The sequence below is a fragment of the Scaptodrosophila lebanonensis genome, unplaced genomic scaffold (genome assembly GCF_003285725.1).
Source record: "Scaptodrosophila lebanonensis strain 11010-0011.00,11010-0021.00 unplaced genomic scaffold, SlebRS2 tig00000080-arrow-pilon, whole genome shotgun sequence".
Classification (NCBI taxonomy): Eukaryota; Metazoa; Arthropoda; class Insecta; order Diptera; family Drosophilidae; genus Scaptodrosophila; species Scaptodrosophila lebanonensis.
In genome coordinates this window covers 3,347,900-3,374,678 of record NW_022060561.1, presented here as the reverse complement: position 1 = coordinate 3,374,678, position 26,779 = coordinate 3,347,900, and the positions used below count along the sequence as shown (strand labels likewise).

At 43.3% G+C, this 26,779-nt stretch overlaps 9 protein-coding genes and 1 long non-coding RNA gene across 11 annotated transcripts; 5 read left to right on the top strand and 5 right to left on the bottom strand.

Annotated features, from left to right (window-relative positions):
- Nucleotides 1–3,501: 3,501 nt before the first annotated feature.
- LOC115625849 lies at nt 3,502–4,399 on the bottom strand. The gene is made up of 2 exons (XM_030521054.1): nt 4,011–4,399; nt 3,502–3,953 (listed from the first exon to the last, which is right to left on the bottom strand). Exons 1-2 carry the CDS (start codon nt 4,178–4,180, stop codon nt 3,731–3,733), a joined length of 393 nt encoding a protein of 130 aa, XP_030376914.1. The 5' UTR covers nt 4,181–4,399; the 3' UTR covers nt 3,502–3,730.
- Nucleotides 4,400–6,507: 2,108 nt separating this feature from the next.
- On the bottom strand, nt 6,508–7,647 carry LOC115625755 (60S ribosomal protein L13). Its single transcript, XM_030520912.1, has 4 exons — nt 7,626–7,647; nt 7,117–7,377; nt 6,746–7,051; nt 6,508–6,683 (listed from the first exon to the last, which is right to left on the bottom strand). The coding sequence occupies exons 2-4, from the start codon at nt 7,357–7,359 to the stop codon at nt 6,579–6,581; spliced, it is 654 nt and encodes a 217-aa protein (XP_030376772.1). The 5' UTR covers nt 7,360–7,377; nt 7,626–7,647; the 3' UTR covers nt 6,508–6,578.
- Nucleotides 7,648–7,794: 147 nt separating this feature from the next.
- Nucleotides 7,795–10,795, top strand: LOC115625682. Its single transcript, XM_030520819.1, has 4 exons — nt 7,795–8,908; nt 9,244–9,565; nt 9,621–10,325; nt 10,386–10,795. Exons 1-4 carry the CDS (start codon nt 8,081–8,083, stop codon nt 10,706–10,708), a joined length of 2,178 nt encoding a protein of 725 aa, XP_030376679.1. The 5' UTR covers nt 7,795–8,080; the 3' UTR covers nt 10,709–10,795.
- On the bottom strand, nt 9,151–9,629 carry LOC115625683. Its single transcript, XR_003995546.1, has 2 exons — nt 9,457–9,629; nt 9,151–9,392 (listed from the first exon to the last, which is right to left on the bottom strand). It is a non-coding gene; the product is annotated as an uncharacterized LOC115625683 (long non-coding RNA).
- Nucleotides 10,796–11,310: 515 nt separating the features above from the next.
- On the top strand, nt 11,311–14,574 carry LOC115625705 (transmembrane protein 184C-like). Its single transcript, XM_030520846.1, has 5 exons — nt 11,311–11,610; nt 11,675–11,952; nt 12,021–12,227; nt 12,290–12,377; nt 12,504–14,574. The coding sequence occupies exons 1-5, from the start codon at nt 11,311–11,313 to the stop codon at nt 13,347–13,349; spliced, it is 1,719 nt and encodes a 572-aa protein (XP_030376706.1). The 3' UTR covers nt 13,350–14,574.
- Nucleotides 13,379–14,574, top strand: LOC115625706 (tRNA pseudouridine synthase B-like). The gene has a single exon (XM_030520848.1). It carries the CDS (start codon nt 13,410–13,412, stop codon nt 13,731–13,733), a length of 324 nt encoding a protein of 107 aa, XP_030376708.1. The 5' UTR covers nt 13,379–13,409; the 3' UTR covers nt 13,734–14,574.
- Nucleotides 14,575–16,009: 1,435 nt separating this feature from the next.
- On the bottom strand, nt 16,010–18,869 carry LOC115625724. Its single transcript, XM_030520872.1, has 4 exons — nt 18,382–18,869; nt 18,034–18,318; nt 17,161–17,973; nt 16,010–16,740 (listed from the first exon to the last, which is right to left on the bottom strand). The coding sequence occupies exons 1-4, from the start codon at nt 18,742–18,744 to the stop codon at nt 16,570–16,572; spliced, it is 1,632 nt and encodes a 543-aa protein (XP_030376732.1). The 5' UTR covers nt 18,745–18,869; the 3' UTR covers nt 16,010–16,569.
- Nucleotides 18,870–19,488: 619 nt separating this feature from the next.
- LOC115625833 (DNA-binding protein RFXANK) lies at nt 19,489–20,302 on the top strand. The gene has a single exon (XM_030521028.1). The coding sequence runs from the start codon at nt 19,527–19,529 to the stop codon at nt 20,223–20,225; it is 699 nt and encodes a 232-aa protein (XP_030376888.1). The 5' UTR covers nt 19,489–19,526; the 3' UTR covers nt 20,226–20,302.
- Nucleotides 20,268–21,976, bottom strand: LOC115625832 (zinc finger CCCH-type with G patch domain-containing protein). The gene is made up of 3 exons (XM_030521027.1): nt 21,890–21,976; nt 20,930–21,835; nt 20,268–20,876 (listed from the first exon to the last, which is right to left on the bottom strand). The coding sequence occupies exons 1-3, from the start codon at nt 21,908–21,910 to the stop codon at nt 20,289–20,291; spliced, it is 1,515 nt and encodes a 504-aa protein (XP_030376887.1). The 5' UTR covers nt 21,911–21,976; the 3' UTR covers nt 20,268–20,288.
- A 158-nt stretch (nt 21,977–22,134) lies between these two features.
- Nucleotides 22,135–26,033, top strand: LOC115625913 (methyltransferase-like protein 17, mitochondrial). Of its 2 annotated transcripts, XM_030521146.1 has the most exons (4): nt 22,135–23,133; nt 23,193–23,482; nt 23,785–23,959; nt 25,937–26,033. In XM_030521146.1, exons 1-3 carry the CDS (start codon nt 22,183–22,185, stop codon nt 23,921–23,923), a joined length of 1,380 nt encoding a protein of 459 aa, XP_030377006.1. In that variant the 5' UTR covers nt 22,135–22,182; the 3' UTR covers nt 23,924–23,959; nt 25,937–26,033. The 2 variants fall into 2 exon arrangements, with proteins under 2 accessions (XP_030377006.1, XP_030377005.1); XM_030521145.1 differs by lacking the exon at nt 25,937–26,033 and having other exon boundaries at nt 23,785–24,928.
- The last annotated feature ends 746 nt before the right edge of the window (nt 26,034–26,779 follow it).

Genomic DNA, 26,779 nt, shown 5'->3' with positions numbered 1-26,779 from the left:
GGCGCCGCCGATGAATTCGAGCGCATGCGTCAATTGCGCGAAAGACGGCAGAAGGCAAGCGAAAGCGTTGAGGAGTACTTCCATGCCATGAGGAAACTGGCGTCGCGTCTCCACACAGCACCATCTGAAAACGAGATGATGAAATATATAAAAAAAGGATTAAAAATAGAACTAGCTCGTTATGTGTATGCGATGCGCGTGTACACGGTAGACCACTTACGTGACGAATGCGTAGAGGTGGAAGCTATGGTCCAGCGGCGGGAAGGCGTGTTCCCAACTCGCAGCGGCACACGTTTTAGTGGCGGAAACCGTCCACCGGCAGTGGAGGAGTTGGTCGACGACACTAACGGCGAGGAGTCGGCGGATTTCGGCGTAGTTGAAGAGGCGCGTTTGGCAAGGCGTCCGCAACGGGCGTTAGTTTGCTGGAACTGCAGACAAGCCGGCCATAGTTTCCGCGACTGCATGTCACCGGAAAGGCGCGTCTTCTGTTATAGGTGTGGCAGGCCCGACACCTATAGTCCAACCTGTCCCGATTGCACGGGAAACGGCCGTCGGAGTGCGGAGCAAGTGGGCGAATCGCGCTCGACACAGGTGCCCACCAGGATGACAGCGGAGCGGTCCTGAAAGAAGAATTTCATAAGAAAAATACCCCATATAGTAATAAGTTGAAATTTTTACCGTACGAGGAAAAGATGCGGGCATATCTGGAGGCGCGTAATAGAATTTTTGCCCAACATCAGTTAGATGGGATGAGGATGGTGACAGCCAAAGTTAAAAAGGCCCGAGCACGATTCCGAGGGAGAAGGCAGACGAAGAAGCTGGTAGCCGAGGCAGTGCGACGCGAAGGAGCAGCAGATCCGAGGATTTTTGCCGAAGTACTGGTACGAGGCCATGTGCTACGCGGTTTGCTGGATACCGGGGCCTCGGTAAGCGTGCTAGGCAAGGGCAGTCTGGAACTGCTGAAAGAGATTGGCATGGTGCCCAGAAATTACATTTCGATAATTAAAACAGCAGGCGGTGAAGACAGAGCCGTAATTGGACGAGTGCGTTTACCAGTGGTGTATCGAGAAGAGGCCAAAGAAGTGGAATTTTACGTATGCCCATCACTCGAACAGAACGCGTATTTCGGTATCGACTTTTGGCGGCTGTTTAACTTGGCACCACTATTAATTCCTCCAGAAAAGCCAGCCGTTAAAAGACTTGTCCTCGATGAATTGCTAGCTGATAGAGTGGCGCATTATGCGGACCAGGATGAAGTAAGGCCTGAACCAGATATGTGGAAATTGAATGAACAACAAAAGCTGCAATTGGAACAAGTAAAAAAAGAATTTTTAACCTTCGAAGAAGCGGGATTAGGCAAGACTACTTTGGAGACTCACCGAATTGAATTGGTCAGCGGAGCAGAGCCAGTGAAAGACAGGCACTACCCTCTATCACCCGCTATGCAGAAGATTGTGTGGGATGAGGTGGACAGCATGCTGGCGCTTGGCGTCATCGAGGTAAGCGATAGTCCGTGGAGTAACCGCACCACCATAGTGCGACGGCCGGGCAAGAACCGCTTTTGCCTCGATGCCCGCAAGTTGAACAAACTGACAGTCAAAGATGCCTATCCGCTACCATGCGTGGAGGGAATCCTATCTGGAATCGATCAGACATATTATATTTCCAGTGTGGACCTGAAATTTGCGTTTTGGCAGGTGGAGTTGGAGGAGTCCAGTAGAAGGTGCACTGCGTTTACGGTACCAGGGCGACCGTTGTACCAATTCCGCATGATGCCTTTCGGGTTGTGTAACGCCGCTCAAAGGTTGTGCCGGCTGATGGACAAGGTCATACCGAATGAACTGAGGTCCAACGTTAAAGTATATCTAGACGATTTGGTAGTCTTCGCGGCTGATTTTGATACGCACTTGGAGTACCTGAAGAGAGTAGCTGAATGCCTCAAGAAGGCAAACCTGACGATAGGGTTACAAAAGTCGAAGTTTTGCTTTAAAACGTTGAAATACCTGGGATTTATCGTGGGCGGCGGCGTGCTTCGAACAGATCCAGAACGGGTGCAGGCGATACAGCGCATACAGGTGCCAAGGTCCGTAAAGGAGGTTCGAGCTTTCTTAGGAACCGCCGGGTGGTACAGGCGATTTATTAAAGATTTTGCCACCTTAGCGGCTCCGCTCACTGAGGCTTTGAAAAAGCGATCGGGAGGTAGGTTCTCACTCGGTGGCGAAGCGATTGCAGCATTTGAGGCGTTGAAGAAGGCGCTCACATCTGCGCCAGTGCTGGTACACGCGGATTTTTCACGCCCATTTTTTGTACAATGTGACGCATCCCATATTGGCGTCGGAGCCGTATTATTCCAGGTGGATTTGCAGGGAAACGAGAGGCCCATTGCGTTCTTTTCTGCCAAGATGAACAAGCACCAGGTGAACTACTCGGTGACCGAGAAGGAGTGCTTGGCGGCGGTATTGGCGATACAAAAATTCCGGCCATACATCGAAATGATGCCATTCACAGTCATAACCGATCACGCCAGTTTGAAATGGCTGATGTCCATGAAGGATTTGTCCGGGCGATTGGCTCGTTGGTCGTTGCTGCTCCAGGGCTTCGACTTTGAAATCACGCACCGGAAGGGCTCCGACAACATCGTGGCGGATATGCTGTCCAGAAGCACCGAAGCCGAAACTTTAGAGGAGTTGGATTTCTTCCCAGGAGACCTGTTGGGTATAGAAACCGCAGAATTCGAATCAGAGGAGTATCGGGAGCTGATTAGCGAAATTCAAAGTCAAAAAGATAAATTACCTGATTTAAAAATTGAAAACGGGGTGATCTACAAAAAGACATCCTTCAATCGGCTAGAAGATCAGCTCGAAGGCAGTGTGTGGAAACTGTGGGTTCCGCGTGCGCTAACCGGCATGCTTATATCGAAGGCCCATACCGAAGCGTCAACGCATGGAGGAGTGTTGAAGACGTTGTCCTGGTTGCGGCGGCAGTTTTATTGGCCGGGAATGGCCAAAGACGTTGCTGAAGTGGTCCGAAAATGCGTGGTCTGCAAAGAGACGAAAGCCACCAATTACGGGATGCAGGTGGGAATTGGTGCAGAAGTCGTCACGGAGAGGCCGTTCCAGAAGTTATACATAGACTTCTTGGGCAAGTATCCGCGATCAAGGAAGGGGCACGCCTTCATATTCATAGTGGTAGATCACTTCACCAAATTCACGTTCCTGAAGGCGATGCGAGAGGCCACCACTCGGAGCGTCGTCGACTTCTTGGTGAACGAAGTGTTCCATACGTTCGGCGTTCCAGAAGTCATACACTCCGATAATGGTAAGCAATTCACGTCCAAGCAGTTTATAGACATGATGGAGGGCTACGGTGTTAAGCATCTGCGGACACCGGTGTATTCGCCGCAAAGCAACGCGTCCGAAAGGGTGAACCGGGCTATACTGTCCGCGATACGGGCGTATCTGGGGCAGGATCACCGCGAGTGGGACCTACACCTTCCGGAAATTGAAGTGGCCATCAGAAACAGCGTGCATTCTGCGACTGGAGTAACGCCTTTTTTCGCACTATTCGGCCGACATATGATGTTGCACGGTTCGCAGTACCGATTGGCGAGGAAATTAAGGTCCTTAGACGAGCACGAATTCGCAGCGTTGAGTACAGCAGACAGGCAATCCCTGTTGCAACAGAAAATCCAGGCACAATTGCATGCGGCGTATGAGCGCAGTAGCGTTCGCTATAACCGGCGTGCGCGGCGGCTAAGACTAGCGCCCGGCCAGGAGGTATACCGGCGAAACTTTGCATTGAGTGATTTCAGCCGCGCGTTCAATGCGAAATTCGCGCGGAAATTTCTAAAAGCTCGCGTAAGGAAATCCATCGGCACCAACGCATACGAGCTGGAAGATTTGCAAGGGAACTTGCTGGGGGTATTCCACGCAAAGGATATCCGAGTGTGACGCCTGTCCTAAGGCAGAATGGATGAATATAGGGAGGAGGATGCAGCCAGAGCTACTCACCTGAAGATCAAGAGTGGGTGTGGCCTACGTTGGGCGCCGCGGTAGTAGTCATCCGAGGCAACGCCGGACTCGAAGCAGAGGACTCCAACAACACCAGCCGTTTGATGCGCGCAAACATCACTTCGGGGCACGAGCGTCCGCCCACTTGGATATTTGCGGTGGTGTTGCATCGGGCTGGTCACGAAGAATAAAAGGTGGCAGCGCTACGGAAGGCGCCAAGAATTTATAAAGGTACTGCAGCGCCATCTAGCGGTACCGAGCGAGGCACCATGGTGGCAACTGCAGCCACGCAGGCGCAGGGTTGTGTCCCGATGGCACCTCAAAGTGGGGAAAAGTCAAGGCCGTGATGAACGGATGCGCAAGGACGTAAAAATCCGCAGGCATACGACATCCGGCCTATAAAAGGCAAGCCGCAACACGCCATTCCTGTTTTTGGGGCGACGGTGCAGACCCACGAGGCAGTGTTTTCGTTTGGTGAACTGGAGGCCGTGCTGAAACCTGAAAAAGGAAAGGAAGAACCAGAAGCCGTTCGAAGATTTTCCGGCATATCGCCAAGTTTTCGGACAGCGGTGGAACCATACACAGCAGCTGCAGCGGCCGTCATAAGTAGCAGCACGAGCTGCATCGTAGCAGGAGCAACAGCGACAGCAGCAGATCCAGCACCAGCGTCTTCAACGACAGCAGCAGATCCAGCACCAGCGTTTTCAACGGCAGCAGCAGCAACGACAGTGGCAGCCGGAGCAAAGGCGCCCACCCAAGAAGTGGCAGCAGCAATAGCGGCGCCACCACAACGCAACAGCAGACACGTCCGTCTGCGCCATCAGCAGCGGAGGATAGACAAGCCGGTGAGTCCGTTCCTTGGCCACGCGCCGTGCCTATTGTTCGCGGTTGAGCAGCGACATCAGGCAGAGATCCCGCGCGCCTTACGTCGTGTCGTTTGTATGGGCTGCGCCTGCAGGGTCCCACACGCCGCCCATTGAAGTTTCTGCAAAAGAAAAAAAAGGAAGATAATACAAAAGAAAGAATATATACAGATATAATAAAAACCAAAACAAGGCAGAAAGTGGCACCTAAACAGAGCTTGGCGCTCTATTTAATTCAAAAAAAAAAAAGTTCACACTCTTATACACACTTATATTGTATGAAGATTGCCAATTGCAGTAGCGCGCAGTGTTTTATATGTATTCTTATATTTCTATTGCGCCCATGACCGTCGAGAGCTCTCGTTAGGATTTGGTTAGACATTTTTCTATAAATTTTTGTACCGCGCATATTTTTCTCATACACATACACATATATCTATATACATATTTATTTGCCATAAGCATACTTGCATGTTGGCGCACATAAAGAACCGCATTGGCCGTTGGCAAGCCTTCTTTATTTTGTTTTTATATAAATTATTATTGTTCCATATTTACATTGTTTTCACTCACACTCAATCACACTGAAATATATGTATGTTTGTAGCCACATAAACTGAAAATTAATTGTTAATTTTAATGGTCGCACCGTTGGTGATGATGCATTAAAGCAGCATCAGTAGGGGCGGGAGACTCACCTGTGCCATGGAATAGCCCAAGCACGGTCCAAAAATAGGGTATCCAAGAAACATTTTGGCTTTGGATACAGGCAGGGAGGGTACGCCTGGGATAACAACAGCTAAATCCCATACAGTTGTCCGATGCCTCCAATCCCTGTCCGTCCGCACGTATATTATCTCCTTTTACAGTCACCCGTATTCGTACGGATGGCTTGAGGGAGTTATCCGTTTATTTGTTTTCTTGTCGCAGTACGTTTCTTTTAGTTTATGTTAGTTTTTTTGGTTTGTTTACGTTTTGAATTCGGTTTTGTATATTGCGCGTCGAATTTATTGTAGTGATGGCATTTTGTTTATCGATGGAGGAACCGTGTTATCGGTTATTGTACGACTCACGCGGGCATAGGGTTGGAACCACACACCCAAGGAGAATTCCGATGAGCCAGCCGGCGTTGCCCAAGAGGAAAAGCGTAGTCGTAACATATTGTACATGAGACCTTCTAAATAAATACATGCGTTATAGTCCAGCAGATGCATCCAAAAAGTCCTTCTACTTCTTTAGCAATTCCATTTATATCGTATCCCAATATAAAGCAATGTCGAAGCTTTTGTAATTATATATGCATTATACTTAGCACTAAATTTCATTTATTAAATTACAAACTTCCACTCGCCACGAGATAAACAATTGGCGCCATAAACTTGTAACATCAACTTAAATGTTCGTTTGTCTTTTATGTACCGATAGCAGAAATACCGCGTGCGATAATTCGGTCTCTAACCATTCGATTGTCACTAGAGGAGATATTTAAAAAAATCCATTCCCAACCATTACCAAGTTGTTTATTTATATTCTTAAGAATGTTTCTGTTCCTGTTTCATAGTTATTATAATTATATACGTATTCCGTTTTGTAAAATACAATAAAAATATGATCAGTAAAACAATTTTCAAATCTTTCATGTTTGTGAAAAAACTAATATTTTATTGTGGTTGTTGTAGACATAACTATCTGGTCTATTTGCAATTTACTTCTTGGCCTTCTTGGCGTCAATCTTGGCAACCTCCTCATTTTCGGCAGCTTCCTTAGCGCGCTTAGCGCGAATGCCAACCAAACGAGCATCAGTGCGAGCCTGCAAACAAATAAAAATAATATAGTTGATATTTGCATCAATAGTCGAAGCATTTAACGCACCTTGCGGAGAGTAGCGAACGCCTTGAACTTCTTCTCATCGGATGTGATCTCACGGAACTCAATGACTGGTTTCTCGTTCTTGATGGGCATGACGGTACCCCTAAGCTGGGTAGCCAATTTGCATTCCTCGACGGTAGATTCACCCTTGCGGATCTTCTTCTCGTTGAGTGGGAACAGAATCAGTTTGCTTCTGTATTCCTTCAAACGCTGAATGTTACGCTGGCGGGACTCCAGGGACTTGTTCTTGCGACGACGATCCACGGCAATGCCAATGGTCTTTGCGAAACCATAGGTCAAACCAGCACCCTGAATACATTGGATTTAGCATTAATGGTCACATATTTATGTTTGTAAATGCAAAGCGTTCTTACCTTCAGTTCCTCCAAAGTGAAGCCACGACCGGCACGCAATTTTGTGTGATAGCGGATGGTAGGGCAACGAACCACAGGGCGCAGGGCACCGCTGGCTGGGCGTGGGAACACGGCCTTAGCCTTCTTGATGCGGTTCTGGTGTCTGCGGTATTTACGCGCAGGTTGGTTGAACCAGGTGCGCACATGCCGCTGCCACCACTTGTGGTAGTGCTGGTTCGGAATCATATTATTTCCCTTACCCATCTTGGTTGTTTAGATTGGCTGCAAGGAGAACGCAAATATCAATACACCATATAACCAAATAGTAGCTGCTGCAGCTGCCGTAGCAGCACCACGTGGCTGGCAGAGTTCGCTCTTTTTGAACACATAGTTGTATCGTTTTTAGACATGTTTCAATAAAAATCGAAAGCCACTCGTTGTCGGCATATTTCGCGCTATTATTTAAACTATTTTGGCAGTCAAAGTGTGCGAAATTTATTAATTTTTGGCACCGCAAAATCACAACGCACCTCTTCTTCCCAACAACGAATCAAAAAGGAAATCGCAGCCAACTTCACGTCTCATCATGAAGTCAAAATTTCCCATTGAAAATTCCCTTCTATAATACACATACAATTTCCCCAGCTATCGATTGGTGATGCAATCAGTGTTAAGAAAACTGTCTCGCAATTAACATTACGCTTTGCTCGACGTTAAGAAATCATTAAATTCAGCTGTATTGATTGTTCCGAGTTGATCAAAAATATATCATATCATATCTCGCGCCCCTCTCTCGCATTTACCCCGTGGATTTGTCACCATCGATTGACTACGTTGTCGCGTGGCAACTCTGAACTGTACTTTCTGATTCAGATAAAAAACTATTTATTGGTTATTGGTGACTATCTATAATCGAGAAATTGCGCGCTTATTTTTCTCATTGGAATAAGAATATATCGCAACTGAATAAAAATAAGGAACCATCATGAGCGAGGACGTGGGCGCTTCCCCAGTAGCAGAGCTCAAATTTGAGGATGTCTCGCAGCTCAATTTTTCCAAACTCTACACGCCCAAAATGAAAAGCGTATATTGGCGCTATTTCGGCTTTCCCTCTAATGACAATGACGAGGTAATCACCAAGCAGAACGTTGTATGCATCAAATGCCACAAGGTCTTGACCAACCATGGCAATACAACCAACTTACGCGCCCATTTGCAACATCGACACAAGGAGCTGTTTAAGAATTTATGCCAAGAGAACGACATTCATGTGCCGCCGCGGAAAACGCCGCGCAGCAATAACCATCCTCCATTATCGAAGCGCAATGTGTCGTCGCGCCGAGTTAAGTTGGAATTCTTGAGCAGTCGCAACCACGACAATGCTTCCGAAGATGAAATGGACGAAGCTGCAATGGCCACTGCGGCCATGCAAGCTGAAGAGGACGGTTCGTCCCAAACAATGCTGTACGAGACAATGGTACCGCTAACCTATGACGACGCCGAAAATTTGGTCGAGGAGGAGATGCGCTCCATTACCATTGACCCACGCGAAATTAAGTACGGCCGCAAGCGCAAAAGTACAGCACCGGCATCCGCCATACACTACACGCGCGTTCCCATCAAGACTGAGGGAGGCAATGTAAGCACACTCTTGCGCAGCTATACGCCGGCTAATATAGCCAATTTGCCAGAAGCTATGGCCGACATTGTAATCAAGGACTTAAAGAATGTGGAGACGCTCTATGACGTAGGCATAAGCGAGTTCATACGGATGGCCATGGGGAACTCGGTTTCCATGCCCTTGCCGCAGAAGGTAAGCGCCCTTCATTATATTTCCTTATCATTGTATATATGTGTGTATAAGTTCACTGTTTTACCCTACAACTAAATATAATCTATAAGTTAAATGATAAGTGGGTGGCCAAATAATTCCACAATACTTAAGGCTTTCGTTGTAAACTAAATCCAAATACTAGTATACATTTCATCTATGCTCATATATTTAATTATATATTTATTGAATTTTTATTTATTGATTTAGAAAAATAAATGTTGTAATTTTGTACATTATTTATATTATTATCAGTCAACTTTAAAATATGTATATGTATATCCCAAATTAAGACTTTTCTTTATGATATTTTACAGATCGAATCCTTGATCAGCGAAATGCATGCATCTAAGTTTCTTGAGATAAATGATTTTACGCGCGACTATACTGCAGAGAAGCCCTTCTCGTTGGCCTTTGAGTTGTGGACTAATGTGGAGCACCGACGATTCCTCACCATTTATCACAACTATTTGCACGAAGAGACTCAAAGTGTGAAGAGCTGTTTATATGCTACTGTTGAATATACTGACTATATGATGTTTGATGATCTTCTCACGGACTTCTACATGCCGAACTGTACTCTGGCTATTGTTAACTTTGAGGACGAGGATGTGCTGCATGCCTATTTAAAGGAGAAGAGTACGTATTAGAATTTGGGTTTATATACATCTCAATAATTGCTGATTTTTTGCAGACATTCCCATCGTAATGTGCTATGTGGCAGTTATTGACAAGTCCTTGCGTCGCGTTTTTGAACTGGAAGAGGTGAGCGCGCTAGTGGAGCAGGTCAGGGATATAATACAGCGGCACTCCACAGAGATTAACTCGAAGGTAGCCGAGTTGCCTGCCTATAACGAGCACTTCCCATGGACCTTGTATGAGTTATTGAAATTCTTTACCGAGTCCATATCTTGGTCTGAAGATATGGACCAATTGGTCATATTGGCAAAGACAGTGACAGAGGCGCTCAGCGCGCTGGTGATTGCTTTGGACACATTGCGAGGCGAGGATATACCACTGTGTAGTATGCTTTCGCCAATAACATCAAAGATAATTATCAAGAAACTGGGTATTGTGGAACAAGATGATCCACTCATGATGAATATTAAACGCACCATTGCTGGTGTGCTGCAGGCACATGTCATATCAAACGACACGTTGACCAGTGCAGCTCTGCTCGATCCGCGCTTCCATCGCCTGACCACTATAGACAACCTGGATCGATGCGTGCGTGTCTTGACGCAAAAATACAACAGCATATTTGGAGGCGGAGGCGGTAGCCACAGCAACGAACCCACTGAAGTGGCAGCAACCACCTCAGTAACCACCACGCCCATTGTCACCATTAAGACAGAGCCCAATACAAAACCCAGCGTTGGCAGCAACTCCAAAAAATCAAGTGAGTAGCCATCATACAAATATCCCTCGTTTAAATACTCATTTAGAATGCATTCTTTAGAACTAGAGCTGCTATTTGATGTGGCGGAAATAAATACGCCACGCAGACGGGATTCGGAAAGCACAGTGGAAAGTGACTTGAAGCGCTACCGCAACGAAGTTCACGTGCAACTTGACGAGTCCCCCATTGAATGGTGGAGCAAAATGGGTCACATCTATGGCACCCTGCGCGACTTGGCCACACTCTACCAGGGTGTGCCCGGCGTGGTGACACTGGAATTCAAAAAACTGCTTAGAGAGCAGATATATGACTTCAACAAGCGTTTTCTATTAACTGGCAGTCAAATTGACGCGATTCTATTTTTGCACCACCACAACAATTAATTGCTATCTCCATTTTTATTATATAACTGTGTACATTGGTTTTATTACATTATGATATCGTTCACTGTAGGCCCTCATTAAATACAAATAAACAACAAAAAAGAAATTTCCCAATGGAATACAACCATGTTGAAAACAGTGCTGAATAATTTGCGCTGTCCGTATAATAACGACCTTGCCAGCTTGTTCAAATTTCCCTTCGTCGGAAACATAAAGAAAGTGGCTGTGTTGCCGTATCTGATTCAGTGTAATCGCACTCCGTTATAACAAAAACGCAAAATTAACTATTTGGAAGTTACCCGAAACGACTATTGAAATAGCCTTAAGCCATCCGTCTATGTGAGTATGTGTGTGCAAATCAAACCAAAACAGTTGAGGTGTAGAGGCCATACCATGTAAGCGCCACTACAACAGCACAGAAAAGGCAAATAAAACAATAAGGGGGGCGGCGGAAAACAACACAACATCGGTGGGTCACTGCAGCTGTTTTGATTTTTGTGGGTCTTGTGACGACAGCAAATTCAACACATAAAGGTGCCGGTGGGAGCTGACAATAAGCTAATTATTTTCACGTCTGAGAGCCTGCTACGCACGCCCCCGAAATGTGCAGCCTAAACGTCCGTCGCTTTTGCGAGGAGTGGAGGATTTGGATACGTCCACTGCTAATTCTCACATATGTGATATTCGCAATCATTGTCGTGCCACTTTTGATAGTCAACTCGGTTAAGGATGGCTTCTCGAGACGCGACCAACTGATACTGATTGGCGGCCTATTCGTGCTTTCGGCGGTGCCCGTGTCGATATGGCATATCATACAACACGTCATTCATTTTACGAAGCCTATATTACAAAAGCATATCATACGTATCTTGTGGATGGTGCCGATCTATGCTTTGAATGCGGTAAGTGGGTCATGCAAAACTGAAATGGAAACCGCATAAAATATGAGTTTGCATAATCTTACAGTGGATTGGACTATTCTTTCCGGCGCATTCGATATACGTGGATTCGTTGCGCGAATGTTACGAAGCCTACGTCATATACAATTTTATGGTTTATCTGCTGCACTATTTGAATCTCGGCATGGACCTGGAGGCGACCATGGAGTACAAGCCACAGGTTTATCACTTTTTTCCCCTCTGCTGCATGCGTCCCTGGGTAATGGGCCGAGAGTTCATACACAATTGCAAGCACGGCATTTTACAGTATACGGTGGTGCGGCCAATAACGACCTTCATATCTGTGTAAGTATAGACGTGGCATTTGTTTGTTTATCTAACCACAATATTTGCTTACACGGGCATATGCACAGCATTTGCGAGCTGTGCGGCGTCTACGGCGAGGGTGAATTCGCCGGCAATGTGGCCTTCCCTTACATCATTGTGATCAACAACATCTCACAGTTTGTTGCCATGTACTGCCTGGTGCTCTTCTATCGCGCCAACAAAGAAGACTTAAAGCCCATGAAGCCTTTACCAAAATTCCTTTGCATCAAGGCTGTTGTGTTCTTTTCCTTCTTGTAAGTGCAATTGTAGCAGTCATTTTAATTTATTAAACATCAAATTATCTATCACATTTCAGTCAAGGCGTTCTTCTCAACATGTTGGTCTACTATGGCGTCATCGAGAAAATGTTTGGCCAGCAACTGGGTGATGCAAATTTGTTGCAAGTAAGTCTATACTCCACGATCCCAATTTTAAGATTGCATTTTCTGCATCGAATATAATTTCTGCTTTACGTTTGTGTGCCGCTTACCAAACCGGAATTAATGAAATGTTTGGCTTCTCTTCCACAGAACTTTCTGATTTGCATTGAAATGTTTCTCGCTGCGATTGCGCATATCTATAGCTTTCCACATCATCCATTCCACATTAATTCACCACAGTATTGGAACAACCCCAATCATAGTTGGTGTCGGGCCTTCCTGTCGATGATGGACATTTCTGATATGCAGGAGGATGTGACCGAACATTTTGGCGTGTTTAGCAGCTCGATAAGTCGGCGGTTTCATGGGCGGAGCGCCTATCAACCATTGGCACGAGGTCCGCGTCGCCTGAGCAACGAATCAGATAATTTAATTAACAAGAGACTGGATCAACAATTGCCGACATCGTCCTCGCAAGCAGGTAATAGGGGACAGGGGCAGGGGCAGGGAAAGTATAGCACCTATGGCGCCACTTCAAGTCGTTTAATTGTGCCTGTCAATGTGTGCATTGAAGAACGCAGTCAACAACTGAACAAAGTTACTGAAGCACGAACTCCCTCTCGATTTCCCTTAGCAGGTGGCGGTGAAGCTGTTGGCGGTATTGGCGGCGGCGATAACAACTTTCAACAACAACAACTGCACTTGCCAGGCGCCAGCAATTTCACGGGTATCGCTCTTCAAAATACAAATGTCACATCGAAGGCGGCGGCGGCACGTCAACGCGACTCACAACATCTGCGCGAGCGTGGCGGCGGCGGCGCTGGTGGCATGGGTGGTGGCGATTATCAGCAGCTGCAGTTTCTAGGCGGTGTTGGGCCCCCACAGAGTGGCAGCAGCTTTTTGCAAGCGCGAGCAGCGGCCGCTGCTGTTGCGGCGCCCATACCCGATTCCAATGATGATTATGCACTGCTGATGGGCGCGGGCGCGGGCAGATGACAACGTTACAGAAACAATCAGGACGGGGACGAGGACAACGACTTTGGGGACATTGGGTACATGGACGAGAACGAGGATGGTGTTGATGTGGCGCCTGGAATGTTAGATATTAGTCAACATTTAAATGCCTCGTCAGTCAGTGCATCGTTGTCCGTTTCGTTTGGCATGTCGAGCAGTTTGAAGTTTAGCGCCACGTGCAGCAATAAAACTGCCTCCGAATGGTCCAACTCAACGGGCGGCGATGACGACGACGATGAAGACGATAATGACAATGATGATGTGGCAGACGATAACGATGATGATGATGATGAGGAACCGCAACAGCAACGTCGGCTCGTTGTGGTGAGAGCCACAGCGCGTCGAGATAGAGAATACATCACTTAAAGCAGCGAACTGACGAACTCAACCCACGACGCTTTATTTTCACATTTCTATTTCTATATATTTTGTATTTATTATTCTGTTTTGATTGGTTTGTCAGCCTAATTAGTGGTTCACTTCCTTTCATTTAATTTAATTCAATTAGAATACTCAAGATATCCTGTGTGTGTTTTTTGATGCTCGATCAGATCGAGCCGCCTAAAAAAGAGTGGCCTTAGTTTAAATCGATGAAGAAAGATTTTATTATATTATTCCAAAGAATCTTCTTGTTATACAGATTTTCTATATACATTTTAGGAATCAACGGCCTATTGCCGTGTCCGAATTCGATTCGAATGATGCGGAATCGAAATTGGCAAATATCCAAACTCAAACAATTAATTATTTGCTTTCAAAGGTGAAATACCAGATCCTATAAATAAAAGCGAAATAGCTCAATAGTTTCTGGGGATTTAAATCCATTAGCAAATTCGAGTTCACATAATTCAATCAGATTCGGAAACGGAAACATGCCTCCAATCTTTTTTATATGCAAATTTTACAACAGGAACCTTCCCTTCCTCAAAAAAAAAAAATATATATATATATATAGATTTAAAAAAAAGCTTATTCAACTTTAGAGTCTACATCTTTTCCATTTAACAATTAGTAGTGGTTAGTCTAGTTATATGTTGCATAGTAAAACAAATATGAAGAAGAGGAACATACCTATAAAAATGATTGTGAATTTTTCGACTGCCGGTCAGAAAAGGGCGTAACTTAATATGTAAACAAGAATTATTGTAATATGCGAAACTAAGCGTAATAATAATAATATTATATAGTTATATGACGATTTTAAAAAGTTTTCATTTGTTTTATTTGCCATTTTAATTTTTATTAGAATTATGCATATATACTTGTATGTTTTTTGATTTCTTTGGTTTATTGTAGTTTGAATTGTTTATTTGCGTACTTTTTACAATATATATGTAACTCGTATTTACCGACTTGACAACTGCATGCTATTATTCAGTCTCCGCTTGCAAACTTCTCTTACTAATCTCATGATTATCTTCCAATATAGGGAATTCCTTCATTGAATTGATATAACCTTATTATTCCTGAAGTTGAAACTAAGTAATATTCAAAATTTGAATCTGCTGGCAGTACGCTATAAAAAACCAACCATTTAATCCGAAAAGTAAGTTCAGCTTTTTATTTTAAAACCCCTTTTTATTTATATTATTTATCACAAAAGAGTTTTAAATAAGATTCTTAAAAACATTTAGTTATAGGTATATATTGAGAAAATTTGAGCTATAAGTATGTCAAAAAGGCAGAGTTTTAAAAAAGCTCTTTTACTTTCTAGGTATAGTATGATAATGGAACTAAGTAAAAAGAAGAAATATGAATTAGACATAATTTGAATACCATTGGTATTATTTTGAATTCGAAGTAAAAAAGAAAGACTACGTACTTTTTAGATTCTTTATTTTGAGTTTTATAATTAAAATCAAAATACTAAATAATTCAATGAAAAATCGCGCGGAAGCCGTAAAAGTTTCGACACGTATGTAGTCATGCTTGAGAACACGCTAGAATTTATGGAAAATTAACTGCCATTGAAAAAAAAAAACGGTCCAAAACTGAAACTTGATACGTAAACAATGCTAACTACCAGGAAACAAGAAGAAATTGACAATTTCTCGACATTTCTAGAACATATTTTTCCGATAATTTGATAAAAATTGTAGCCCAATAGGATAAGACTGGATGTCATTAATATTATTATTTTTCTCACTATTAGTAGCATCTATTATTTATAGTCTTATTTTTGTAAGTTTCCATCAACTGATATCACTAAAAGCTATTTTAAAAAGTCTATTAGTTATTTAAGGAGTGGGCATTACTACTATTTTTCTCTTAATTTTGAGGCGTCTATAATGTTATGAAAAATAGGTGCATTCCTATAAAATTCACTCAGCCCTGCTCTGCTGACGTAACATATTTATTTAAATACCACTTTCATCTCCACATATTTAATATATCTGAGTTGAATTGGACCATTCGATGACGCAGCCAATAGTCGGCTTTAACCGGTTCGAGCCAGATTTAGATTTATTGTCTTATTGGCCCCAGTCGTGGTGGCTGTTTTAAATCCCATAATCATGTGTTGTGGCCCAATAAATGAAACTTATTTTTATCTCATCGGCATAAGCGCAAGCGAGACTGATAAGTTATGACAAAAGTAATTACACAATTTGAACTGCCAATGTTAAAAAAAGAAGTGAACGATCTTTTGTTTTGTGAATTGCGTTTTATTTTTAAGCATTAGTGTTTCTTGTTGTTGTCTTTTCAATAATACTTGCATTTAATTTCGGAACAGAAATATACTAAAATACCTGACAATTGAAGCGATAAAACACAAATAGGAGTATAAATATATATAAAGACGGCTTTTAAAGAACGACAATGATGACGTAGACGTAGACGAATAAAAGAATACAGTTTGGGAATGCAGAGATAGAATACATATAAACAAACAATAAAATGGCATTGCATTCGACAATGACTATAAAATATACAATACCAATTCAATTACACATACATAGATATTTCAAATCAAATCAAACACAATTAGTTTGCTGATAGAAACATGCTCGTATATCAATCGCAACTTGCACAAGGTACAAAAAACATATTCAGTCCAGTCATAAAAAACCGCGCGCAGCTAATAGTATGAATAATATACATGACATATAATAAGTATAAACGTATAACGCGTTCAAAATCCGCGTGAGAGGCACCACACAGAGACATTGCTTTTATTTTGTAGAACTACACGTGACAGACAGGCTCAATTGTTGTAATTCTGCCTGCCGCCCAACTCCAGCAGATAACGATCCGGATGATCCATCCAATCGGCCGCCGTTAGTTTGACTGTACGTTGACGTTCCGCTTCCTTTATTTGCCATTTCTTAATATCCAATTGCACTTCACGTGATGTTTTATCGCCGCAGCCCCAGACCTGGTGGTGTAAGAATATTGCCATTTTACCAATTTGTTCTTGAAAGTTGTTGTTGTGTTTTTTGTTAGTATGGAGAATTTTAGACTTGATTTTAAATTCAAGCGGTAGTCGCTCGTTTCCAAATTGCAATGTGGCATGTCACAACGCGTCATGCTTGCAATATGCTGCATTACAATATGAAAATGTGCATTGTTTTTTAAATGCTAGACTGGAAACTAAGTCGTTTATATATGTCTATGTCTTTTTATAGCATATATATATAGACAATATCTGATATATATAAATATATATATATACACATACATACATATATATATTCCATGTGTTAAATGTTAAATGCTTAATGGCTATCATAAATCTATATGAATAAAGCAAATGTATAAAGTAGCGCATTTTAAATGAGAAGCTAGCAGTTCTTACCTCGATGGAATTCAATCTTGCAGCAATGCCTTTGCAGTCAACATTCTCGAAATGCTCATCGACCGCCAGAATAGGCTTACGGGGATCAGCGCCAGCGCGCAATCCTTTAGGATAGCCACGTATACTGGTATTAAGATAGAGTATGTTCGGCTTCTTCTCCAGTATCTCAAACTTGGGCATAAGCTGAATGACACAACAGCCCTCGCCGCCCACAAACAAATGCGTCTCCTTCCACTCACTGGGCGCCGCAATGCAGTACGTCTGATCATCGTTTGTGTGCAGCAGCACAAGTGTCGGGCCGCGATAGCCCAGCACATGGTGCAGAAAGCGATTGGCGCCCACACCATGCTCATTTGAATCGTACAGCAGGGTCCAGTGCGAGGGCATCATCGACAGTTTATCCTTGAATATTTGCACTGCAGACGAGGCACTTGAATTGTTCGATTTGCTCGACTGTGGCGATATGGTTTGGGGCTTGGAGTAGAGCGGTGGTAGAGCACCAGCAAGAAGCCAAGCCTGCGACAGCGGCATCAGTGACTCAAGAGAACCACCGTTCGCTCCGCTGCTATCCGTGGCATCTGCGGCAAAAGGATTTCGTTGCTCCAGTACTGGCGTCTGCAACTCAATGCCGCACGATTGTGACTGTTGCTCCAGGCCGCGATACGCGGTGGAGAGTGTGTGCACACAATACTTGTGCACGAGAAGGACCAGACGTATGAGGTTCTGCTCGAACCAACGGCAAACATAGCCTAGACTCAGGCTGTCGTGGCATAGGAATATTGACTTTGTAACCGATCCAAAGGTGCGATTAATCTAACCAAATACAATTGAATGTAAGGCAAGGTGAGAAGAGGATTGATAGAGGCTACTCACAGCTGTGCAGAGAACCGCATTGCCAGAGTGCTGCATAGCAATTGTGTAGCATATGTGGAGTAGGCGAGTAACACCTGTTTTATCTATGAAATCTGGATTATCCTGCTGTGCGTACATTTTAATATACAACTCAAGTACTTTGGCATCATCCATAATGCCCAGAAAACGCTCGCATTGTTGCCGAAAGGCCACGGCGCCCAAGTGCTTAGTTGTCGCTCGGGAATAAATATGCATCAGTTGAAAAAGACGTTGTCCCAAATCGGCGTATTGTGGAAAAACTTGTGACTGGTAATAAGCAAAATTAATTAGGTGATAATTAACAACTGGTACACCTACTGCTCCACTTACAACAAAAACGTCTGCTACAATGCCATTAATGCCGTATTTTGCTAGCGTCGTTTCTCTTAATATTTCCGCCAATTTCTCCACAGGCACCAACTGAGTCAGATATTTTTCGGTTACATCGGCACCTGAGGCTGATCGTGTCATTGTTTGTTGTTGTTGTTGAACCTTGAGACTGCTGTTATTGCTGTCACTGTTAACGCCCCCGCCCCCTCCTCCGTTCCTTGTCAATACATCGTTGCCATTGTTATTGCCATTTTGCGTCGCATTCGCCACATTTGTATTCGATTTATGCTGTTGTTTATGTTTCCCACCGTCCAGCGGCGGTTCACTGCCGTCCGCATCGCCTTTTGAACTTGTATTCCCCATTTGCAGTATTCTGTTTATGTCGATCCACCCTCAACTTTCGACGCAATAAAAATCTATAAGCGAAAACGGCAAAAACACACAAATGTAAACGCAGGCTTGCACGGAACGCAACGGCAACAGGTGCTGATTAATTTCAACTATAAATCGAAACAAAACTACGCAGTATTGTTATGAAACAATCGCTGCGCATTTTGTGGTAATTAATTAAGTAAATATTTACATAATTAAAGTGCAAGCAGAATCGAATTTATAACTTTTAGTTATTATAAATTAAATTTGCCTAAAAATTACCATAAATCGGTATATTTTCCTCATGGGTATTTCCATAATCTGGCAACCATGTTCTTCTTGGTTGCTGGCATTCAATAAATGTAAAAAAAAACCTTGGAATGGTAGAGTCTAGCAATACAAAATAAAAAGGTTATAGCCCAAATTTCTGTTAGGCAACTTTACTTTAAACAAATAGGGCGGAGCTTGTTTGGCTTTAATATTGGTTTTAAATATCGCGCCTTACCTTACGCATATTTGTAGTGACGGTATTTTCAATCTTCCCATCAGTACCAGTTGTAATTCAGATTAAAAAATACTAAGATACTTCGGTAAACGTTTTTAAACTAATTACAACAATCGTCTTGGAAAAAATGTATAGCTTTTATATTTCTTATATAAACAGATCTGCATATGTTTTAGTTTAGCTGCAAGACAATACAAACAGGCACAACGACTTTCGATAATCATTAATTTCAACAGTGTCATCACTAAATGCATTTCTTTCAACCGCTATGCCTAACAACACCAATTCCGAAGAAGATGAGTCGACGACCCCGGGCTCCAGTTTGCATGGCTCTAGCATTTTGCTGGATGCCAACTCAACGAAACGGAAAAGCGCATTTTTACCCTATCGTCCACAGACCACTGTGCTTACCAATCTGCAGCGCGGTAACACGGAGGCAACTTTCTGTCCCGTCGAAGTTTCGCTGTCGTTTCACGAACGCGCCGGTCAGGGCGAAATCACTGAGGAACAGGTAAAAGCAGAGCTGACCCGACAACAGAGCATAGACTTTAAAGATTCGGCTGGATTCACACCACTGCACTGGGCCGCTTCCTATGGCCAGCTGGTGGCGGCTCAACTGCTTGTGGCCGCAGGTGCTAATGTAAATAGCGAAGCCCCTGACTTTGTGACCCCTCTGCTGTTGGCTGCTGCCGGCGGCCATAACGAGATTGTGCGTTTCCTTATCGAGCATGGAGCAAAGATCACGCATATGGATATTATGGGCAATACGGCATTGATGTACGCGGCGGCGGGCAATCATCCCCATACGTGTAATGAGTTGCTGGCTAAAGATTTGGATTTTAGTGCAACAAATGAGAATGGCGAAACGGCGTATGTGTTGGCTGTTGAGCATGGGGCGCATCTGGCACAGACGCTGCTGGAGCAGTATATGACCGCGATTTTAACATCGAAGAACTTTGGTTCGTAGCTTTGAGATGTTCGTGTGTTTGTGAAGTAGTTGATAGTCATCTTAATATAAGTGTAGTCTTACTCAGAACTCAAACATTTTATTCTTGGTTTTGCGCGTTTGTTGTTCCCTGCTTAGGCTATGTTCCTGCGCCTGAAGTGTGGCCAGCTCCTGTTGTTGCATTTGCAGTTGACTGCGCAAACGTTTCTGCAGTTGGACGTCGCTGCCATTCCGCTCTAGCGATTGCTGCACCTTGGAAATGTCCCGCTTCTTGCGGCGTATGTCATCAGCCACGCGTACAGCTTCCACATTTAGAGTCTTGGTTGTGTGCTGCTGCAAATCGTTCGTTGCCTGCTTCTTGGAAGGATTTGGTTGCTGGCCTCCAAACACGTCCCCGTTGAGAAAACTAAACACATCCGTGCGTTTCGATGCCCGCGCATAGGCCTTCTCATTGGCAGCCTGTTGGCGTCTTGCAGCACGCTTTAGTTTCCGTTCTACACTAAAGTAATCCTTGTCTCCGTTGGCGGCCTCACGCAGTTCCATGCAGGCATCTAAGGAACGCCCCTGTGGTAGAATTTGTGCGCTTACCGGCGTAACAATACCGCGTCCATCAGAGCCTAAGCCAGTACCGTGAATATACCCCATTTTAGCCATCAGCTTGGAGCCAATTCCCTGAGAATACATTAAGAAACATTATAATGTATGAGCTACTTAGTGCCTCTCACTCTTGTGTGCTGCTCCCAGGCGCCCAATCTTTCAGTAGGCTTGAATGTAAACAAGCTCAGTTCTACCATGCGCGCCTGACGCGCTGCCTCCAGTTCGTCCAAATCGGAGTCGTTCTCTTGAACATTATCATCACTATGATTGGCTTCACTGTCAGTGCTGGATAGTTCGTCATCATCCCCCTCCTCAGTAGTCAGCGGGTAAAGCTCTTCAAATTTGAAATCTCTTTCGCGCTCCTTGTGTTCTTGCCCATCCAGGCGCACTCGGCAATTCTGCTCCACAAAGTTCACACACAACACACGTCCACGATGCCATAGACGATCCTGTAGTTTGGCCAGGACTGGACAGTTGCGTGCTAGTCTGTGAAAGTTGGGTGCATTGTATTCTCTTATAGCAGCCCCCGGCACTAGGGCTCCATGTGAGTAGCGACAGCGCGTCTCATCGAAGCGACATTCCCCCTCTAGGTAATAGTTGCATGGCAACATTTCGCGATGCGTGGGATTGGTGAAGAGCACGCGCAATCGTACATCCAGCACGCCATTGCTGTCCACAATCACTTCGTCATCCACTCCACATATGAGTGCATTATGATAACTCAGCGCACCCCAGCCATGTTCATGGGGAGCCGCACACTTCTCCCCCAGCATGGCATTATATTTTGTACGAAGAGCTTCGAGCTGCTCTTTCTCGTTCAGTTGCGTTGCCGTTGGAGCAGCTTCCTCCAACTCATGCAGCTCGCTTTGAAAACGTTGCAGCTCATCGTCCAGATGGTCAACTGGCGCTGGAGCCTCATCTGAAGTCTGTCGTGTCAGCGCCAAAAGTTCTTGTAAATTTAGTCGCAATGCTAAAAGTTCGCTTCGTTGTTCCTCATCTTGTGTGTTGAGCAGCGCCTGTTCCACCACCAGCAGCTGCAATAAATTGTCCATGAGCTTTTTAAACTGATATTACCGGCCAACACTTACCTGCGCTTCGTATTCGTCCATACTTTGGCTTATTGTGAAGCCATTAATTTCATAAAAATGCAATTTGGCAGCTGTAGGATGCAGCTGGTATTAATCGGAATCGAAAAACTTCCCAAACAAAAGCGAAGGAAATTATCGAATGACTTACCAGGGATGCACTCCTGCACTAACCGGCATTTCCCTTTCTTCTTTTGCATAATCCGCGTGTTTATTATAAATAACAAGAAATAGATTTGTTTAAAATGCAGCATTCGTTTAGTCAGTCACTCCGACTCTGCAACCACAAACTGTACATGTGCCAACGCTTCACCAGCAAAATCAGCGTGCAGGTGGAGCCCACTGTGCTCACAGATTTGGAACAAGCAGAGTTAAAGCCCCGGAAACATCCTGGTATCATAAAGCCCACCCATGTCGAGCTGCCCACACAACTAAGCAATGCTCTGAAGTGCATTGTCGGCGATCATCCCGTCAAGAAATTGCTGCACGATAGCCAACTGCTTAACCGTTATATCAATTCGCGCCATCCCCCGCCTACACCTGGTGAGATCGAGAATAAGCGCAGACTGATTGTTGAAGAAGTAAATGCGAAGATGTCCTTAGAGCGCTTGGCCACACTCAGCGAGGAGGAAGCCGCGCGCTGGCAACGCAAACGCGAGCTGGAAATCAACAAACGCCTCGGACAACGCACATACGCCTGGAAACCTATTAACTATGGGCCCTACGAGGCTATTGTCTATGCTGTGGCCAGGGGGCCACAAGAGTATGCTGTATTAATGCGTATCCTCAGTGAGTTAGCGTTAAGGAATGGAGAGTTCAAGCCGCGCAGCTTCCTGGATTTTGGCTCTGGCGTGGGGACTGGGACTTGGGCGGCCAGCAGTATCTGGCGGGACAGCATATATGAATACTATAATGTGGATAGTTCGCGGCATATGAACGAATTGTCAGAGCTAATATTGTGCGACGGGCAGGAAAATAAGCAAATCTCGGTGAAAAACGTGTTCTATCGTCAATTTTTGCCCGCCATTGATACCAAATACGATCTAGTGCTCATCTCACATACGCTCTTCGAGCTGCCGAGTCTGGAGCAGCGGCGGGAGACTTTGCTGAATTTGTGGCGTAAATGTGATGGTTACATGATCATTGTGGAAGAAGGAACACGGCGCGGTAGCGAGCTGGTGAATGAAGCCCGGCGGTTTCTGCTGCGCTCCGAACAACAGGAGGCGGCGGGCCACACGTTAGCGCCGGTACGTAGAATATTTTACTTTTGCTGTAATTTATGTATTAAATTTATTCATTATTACAGTGTCCACACGACCTACGCTGTCCACGTTTAAGCAATCAGGACGATCGTACGCCCTGCAATTTCCCCATTTCGTTTGTGCCGCTCCGGTTGGCTAGTAATTCGACTGCTGATCGTCAAACTGCGTTATACAGTTATGTGATTTTGAAGAAGGGCGAACTCACAGATGCGACGCAACCGTGGCCCCGCATCGTGCGACCCACACTCGTCCGTTCCAAACACTCAATCTGTCGGCTGTGCACCCAAGGCGGCAACCTGCAGGAAGTCATCTTCACAGCCGCTAAGCATGGCAGGTAATTATAAATACAGTACAGAAATTTGGAAAGCGTAGTTAAAGCCTGATTAACAATGATATTGAAAGATTCACAGAGATTTTCTCTTAGCCCCTTACTTTATTTTCGTTGTTTGAAGATTAAAGTTACATAACTAACTTAATTTATTAATTAATTTTTAATTTATTGTTGAAACAACCCACTTTGTTTTTGAGTATGTTTCTATTAATGATTTCATTGAAAAGGGATCCACAGAAAATTAAAAAGTCCCTTGCTCTCTCTTTCTCTGATAAAATAACGTATACAATCATTTTTAATTGCAGACCTGCCTATACCTGCGCTCGAGTCAGTCGCTGGGGCGACCGTCTGCCCATGGCGCTGGGCTCACCACAAGCGAAAACAAAACCCACAAGAGCAGGAACATCAGGCTCGGAGCCCAACTCAGAGGCATCTAAAATCTAGCCGCTGGCAGAGCCATAGTCGTTATTTTTGTTAAAGGTAGTTTGTTAAGTTTATTGTTTTTTTTTGCGCTGCACCCTGCCCTCCATTAATTGACCTTTAAAACTAACGCCCAATTAGTTGCTTTAATTATGTGCAAACAATACGTTGGGCGGGCAACGAAAATTTAATTAAATAGTCACATTTAAATTAACCATATATTGTATGTTTGTCTGCTGAACTTAATGTTCATTGATACCCAGAGACAGTGGTCGGCGCTTGTCAGCTTTCTATAAGCAGGCAACACACCCTCACCTACATTTTAATGGCAAAAAAAGATAAAAAAGGCTATGTGTACAATGAAAAGCGTCGCGACGCTGCCGACTGACTGGGTTGGCCGCAACACTAACACATAAATCGATTGTTGTACATAATGTGTGTGTATATAAGCCACAAGTTAACCAATGGCCAGCGTTCTCAACACGCCCAGTGTTAATGCGAACTAGAAGTCTCTTGCAGTTCACTCGCAAGGCCTTTCCTCCCCATATTTAACATCGGCTATATATTACAGCCATTTCCTTGGGGTTCGATTCAACTATCAAAATGTTAATAGACTAAGTGATAAACACCTCACTAGATACTTGCAATAAAAAACGACAAACATTAATTATCAAACGCGGAAAAACTTATAATACGAAAACAACAGCTCTCCAAAACGTACTTCCCATAAATCTCATCGAGCATCACAAACGCCTTAAAAGACTCCAACCGGTTGCCCTTCCATTCCGTGTAAATTATAGTCTTCCGAAAACATTTTAATTTTAATCTTGTTTGTTATACAAGCAAAAGTATCCCTCATGAGTATATTATATTTAAACCAATCTTCGTTATTTTCACAATTTCTAATCCACATCAACAATATAATTGCTAAGTTCCATGTAAAATTAGAAAAATTAATGTAATCTTGTCTTTTGTAAGATGCCACTAACTATGCATATTAACCAATTTAATATCAGTCCTTTTACGAAAGATCTTAAATAAAGCACCACTTGAGAATCAACTCTCTCCTTCCATTCTAGTCTACTATTAAAATACCTGTAAAGCAAAAAAAGATTCAATAATTTATGTAAATATTCAATAATTCAATTTTTATCAAGCAGTTGCAGTGCAACTGATTTATTTCTTATTTAATAAATAATTTTTTGAACGCCACAGCTTCTTTGGCTTGTAGGCGCAGGCCGTGCCGGCCAACGTTTTTCGTTTTTTTTCTATTAATTTCCACACGTTTCATGTATTCATATACTAGGCAAGCATAAGTGAACAGCAAGTAAACAAGGTAACTGGGATTTTAATTCTGAATGTAAACAAAAAGTAAACAAACTGAAGTAAACAAATTGAAGTTGGTTGCACTTAAAATGCAAGTAATACGGTGCATTGTGAGATGTAAACAAATTGGGGCTCTCCTATTGGCTGCACTTCAAATGTAAACAAACGCGATCCTAGCGGTGCATTGCGAAAGTAAACAAAAAACAGCTGTTTCTCATTAAATAACCAAGAAATGCAGTTGCCTACTGCCCATTTATGTTCGCCTGGTAGATAGAGTTGGTTTATGCGTCGTTTAAAGGCCAACTTGGTCGGGTGGATTTTAATTTTTCGGTTTTGGATATGAATGAGCTTCATTTCGTTTATTCATACACCAGGCCAGCATAAGTGCACAGCAAGTAAACAAGCCGGCTGGAATTTAAATTAGGAATGTAAACAAACCCAAAAGTAAACATACTGAAGCTGTAAACAAAAACGATATTTGCGGTGCTTTGCGAGATGTAAACAAATTGGGGCTCTCCTATTGGCTGCACTTCAAATGTAAACAAACGCGATCCTTGCGGTGCATTGCGAAAAGTAAACAAAAATCAGCTGTTTCGCCGTAAATAAATAAGCAATGCAGCTGCCTACTGCCCATTTATGTTCGCCTGGTAGGCAGCAGCTTAAAATCTGTTAAAACGCCAATTTGAATTTGTTTTCTCTGTTTTTTTTTAGATTCGAGCGACTTGCGAGTGCAACTTGATGACGTAATTCCCAGCGTCTCATTTCTAAAGCACACACCCTTTTTTGTGCTAAGTGTGGCTTCGAAACGAAAAGTAAAGTAAAGATTAATTTACATAATATAATTATTTAATTAGATATTGACAACAAAAGTTAACTTGGGTTAGGTGATTTCAGTACTTATGATAGCGAAATTGGTTTTTTAAATAAATTTGAATAAATCAGCTATTAATGCCCCACAAGGCTTCGGTTAAGATCTTCGTAAGAGAAGCGCGGAGGAGTGCACCCAATAAATGCAATAGGTGCTTATAATCGATCATGCTTACTTACCACATCCTTTAAAATAAATAATTGCATTATTTCCTTTCGAAATCATTGTATGATATTTATGTAAAGAACAACTACTCGTCACAACTTTTGTTTGCTTGTACGAAACGTATTTATTCGAAAAGCTATAATTAATTTAAGCCTTAATATAATATTAATTTGTGCTGTTGCGCTATTTGTTTAAGTAATTAATAATTTTTTTTCGTATTTTTTGGATGAGTTAACTTTGATTTTAATAGCATTTTACATATGTATATAAATACTAAGTAATATGATTTTATGTTACAAGTAATTTAGAATGTGGAACTTAACTATAACTTTTAGGAGTATGTGGCTGCATACTTCTTTTGTTCATTTAATAATACAATTAGTCCGTCGACATAGTTCCATGCTTCATAAATTTGTATATATGTATGTTTTATTTTGTTAAGGAAAATGAATAAATTTAAATTATTGACATTATTTCTCAACATCTTATATATAATTGTTTGCAATTGTTATCTTAAGCAA

What these genes read in the sequence shown, in the direction of transcription:
- LOC115625833 (XM_030521028.1), top strand. Translation starts at nt 19,527, where the DNA reads ATGCCTAACAACACCAATTCCGAAGAAGATGAGTCGACGACCCCGGGC.
- LOC115625682 (XM_030520819.1), top strand. Translation starts at nt 8,081, where the DNA reads ATGAGCGAGGACGTGGGCGCTTCCCCAGTAGCAGAGCTCAAATTTGAG. An exon ending in TGCCTATTTAAAGGAGAAGA is followed by an intron (nt 9,566 to 9,620) that starts GTACGTATTAGA and finishes GATTTTTTGCAG; the next exon opens with ACATTCCCATCGTAATGTGC. An exon ending in CAGCAACTCCAAAAAATCAA is followed by an intron (nt 10,326 to 10,385) that starts GTGAGTAGCCAT and finishes TGCATTCTTTAG; the next exon opens with AACTAGAGCTGCTATTTGAT.
- LOC115625849 (XM_030521054.1), bottom strand. Translation starts at nt 4,180, where the DNA reads ATGCAACACCACCGCAAATATCCAAGTGGGCGGACGCTCGTGCCCCGA. An exon ending in CACCCACTCTTGATCTTCAG is followed by an intron (nt 3,954 to 4,010) that starts GTGAGTAGCTCT and finishes GCCTTAGGACAG; the next exon opens with GCGTCACACTCGGATATCCT.
- LOC115625724 (XM_030520872.1), bottom strand. Translation starts at nt 18,744, where the DNA reads ATGGGGAATACAAGTTCAAAAGGCGATGCGGACGGCAGTGAACCGCCG. An exon ending in TTGTAGCAGACGTTTTTGTT is followed by an intron (nt 18,319 to 18,381) that starts GTAAGTGGAGCA and finishes GCTTATTACCAG; the next exon opens with TCACAAGTTTTTCCACAATA. An exon ending in ATGCGGTTCTCTGCACAGCT is followed by an intron (nt 17,974 to 18,033) that starts GTGAGTAGCCTC and finishes GTATTTGGTTAG; the next exon opens with ATTAATCGCACCTTTGGATC.
- LOC115625705 (XM_030520846.1), top strand. Translation starts at nt 11,311, where the DNA reads ATGTGCAGCCTAAACGTCCGTCGCTTTTGCGAGGAGTGGAGGATTTGG. An exon ending in CGATCTATGCTTTGAATGCG is followed by an intron (nt 11,611 to 11,674) that starts GTAAGTGGGTCA and finishes ATAATCTTACAG; the next exon opens with TGGATTGGACTATTCTTTCC. An exon ending in GTGATGCAAATTTGTTGCAA is followed by an intron (nt 12,378 to 12,503) that starts GTAAGTCTATAC and finishes TCTCTTCCACAG; the next exon opens with AACTTTCTGATTTGCATTGA.
- LOC115625832 (XM_030521027.1), bottom strand. Translation starts at nt 21,910, where the DNA reads ATGGACGAATACGAAGCGCAG. An exon ending in TGGACGAATACGAAGCGCAG is followed by an intron (nt 21,836 to 21,889) that starts GTAAGTGTTGGC and finishes AATTTATTGCAG; the next exon opens with CTGCTGGTGGTGGAACAGGC. An exon ending in CCTGGGAGCAGCACACAAGA is followed by an intron (nt 20,877 to 20,929) that starts GTGAGAGGCACT and finishes ATGTATTCTCAG; the next exon opens with GGAATTGGCTCCAAGCTGAT.
- LOC115625706 (XM_030520848.1), top strand. Translation starts at nt 13,410, where the DNA reads ATGGACGAGAACGAGGATGGTGTTGATGTGGCGCCTGGAATGTTAGAT.
- LOC115625755 (XM_030520912.1), bottom strand. Translation starts at nt 7,359, where the DNA reads ATGGGTAAGGGAAATAATATGATTCCGAACCAGCACTACCACAAGTGG. An exon ending in TCACTTTGGAGGAACTGAAG is followed by an intron (nt 7,052 to 7,116) that starts GTAAGAACGCTT and finishes CAATGTATTCAG; the next exon opens with GGTGCTGGTTTGACCTATGG. An exon ending in CGTTCGCTACTCTCCGCAAG is followed by an intron (nt 6,684 to 6,745) that starts GTGCGTTAAATG and finishes ATTTGTTTGCAG; the next exon opens with GCTCGCACTGATGCTCGTTT.
- LOC115625913 (XM_030521146.1), top strand. Translation starts at nt 22,183, where the DNA reads ATGTGCCAACGCTTCACCAGCAAAATCAGCGTGCAGGTGGAGCCCACT. An exon ending in CGGGCCACACGTTAGCGCCG is followed by an intron (nt 23,134 to 23,192) that starts GTACGTAGAATA and finishes TCATTATTACAG; the next exon opens with TGTCCACACGACCTACGCTG. An exon ending in ACAGCCGCTAAGCATGGCAG is followed by an intron (nt 23,483 to 23,784) that starts GTAATTATAAAT and finishes TTTTAATTGCAG; the next exon opens with ACCTGCCTATACCTGCGCTC.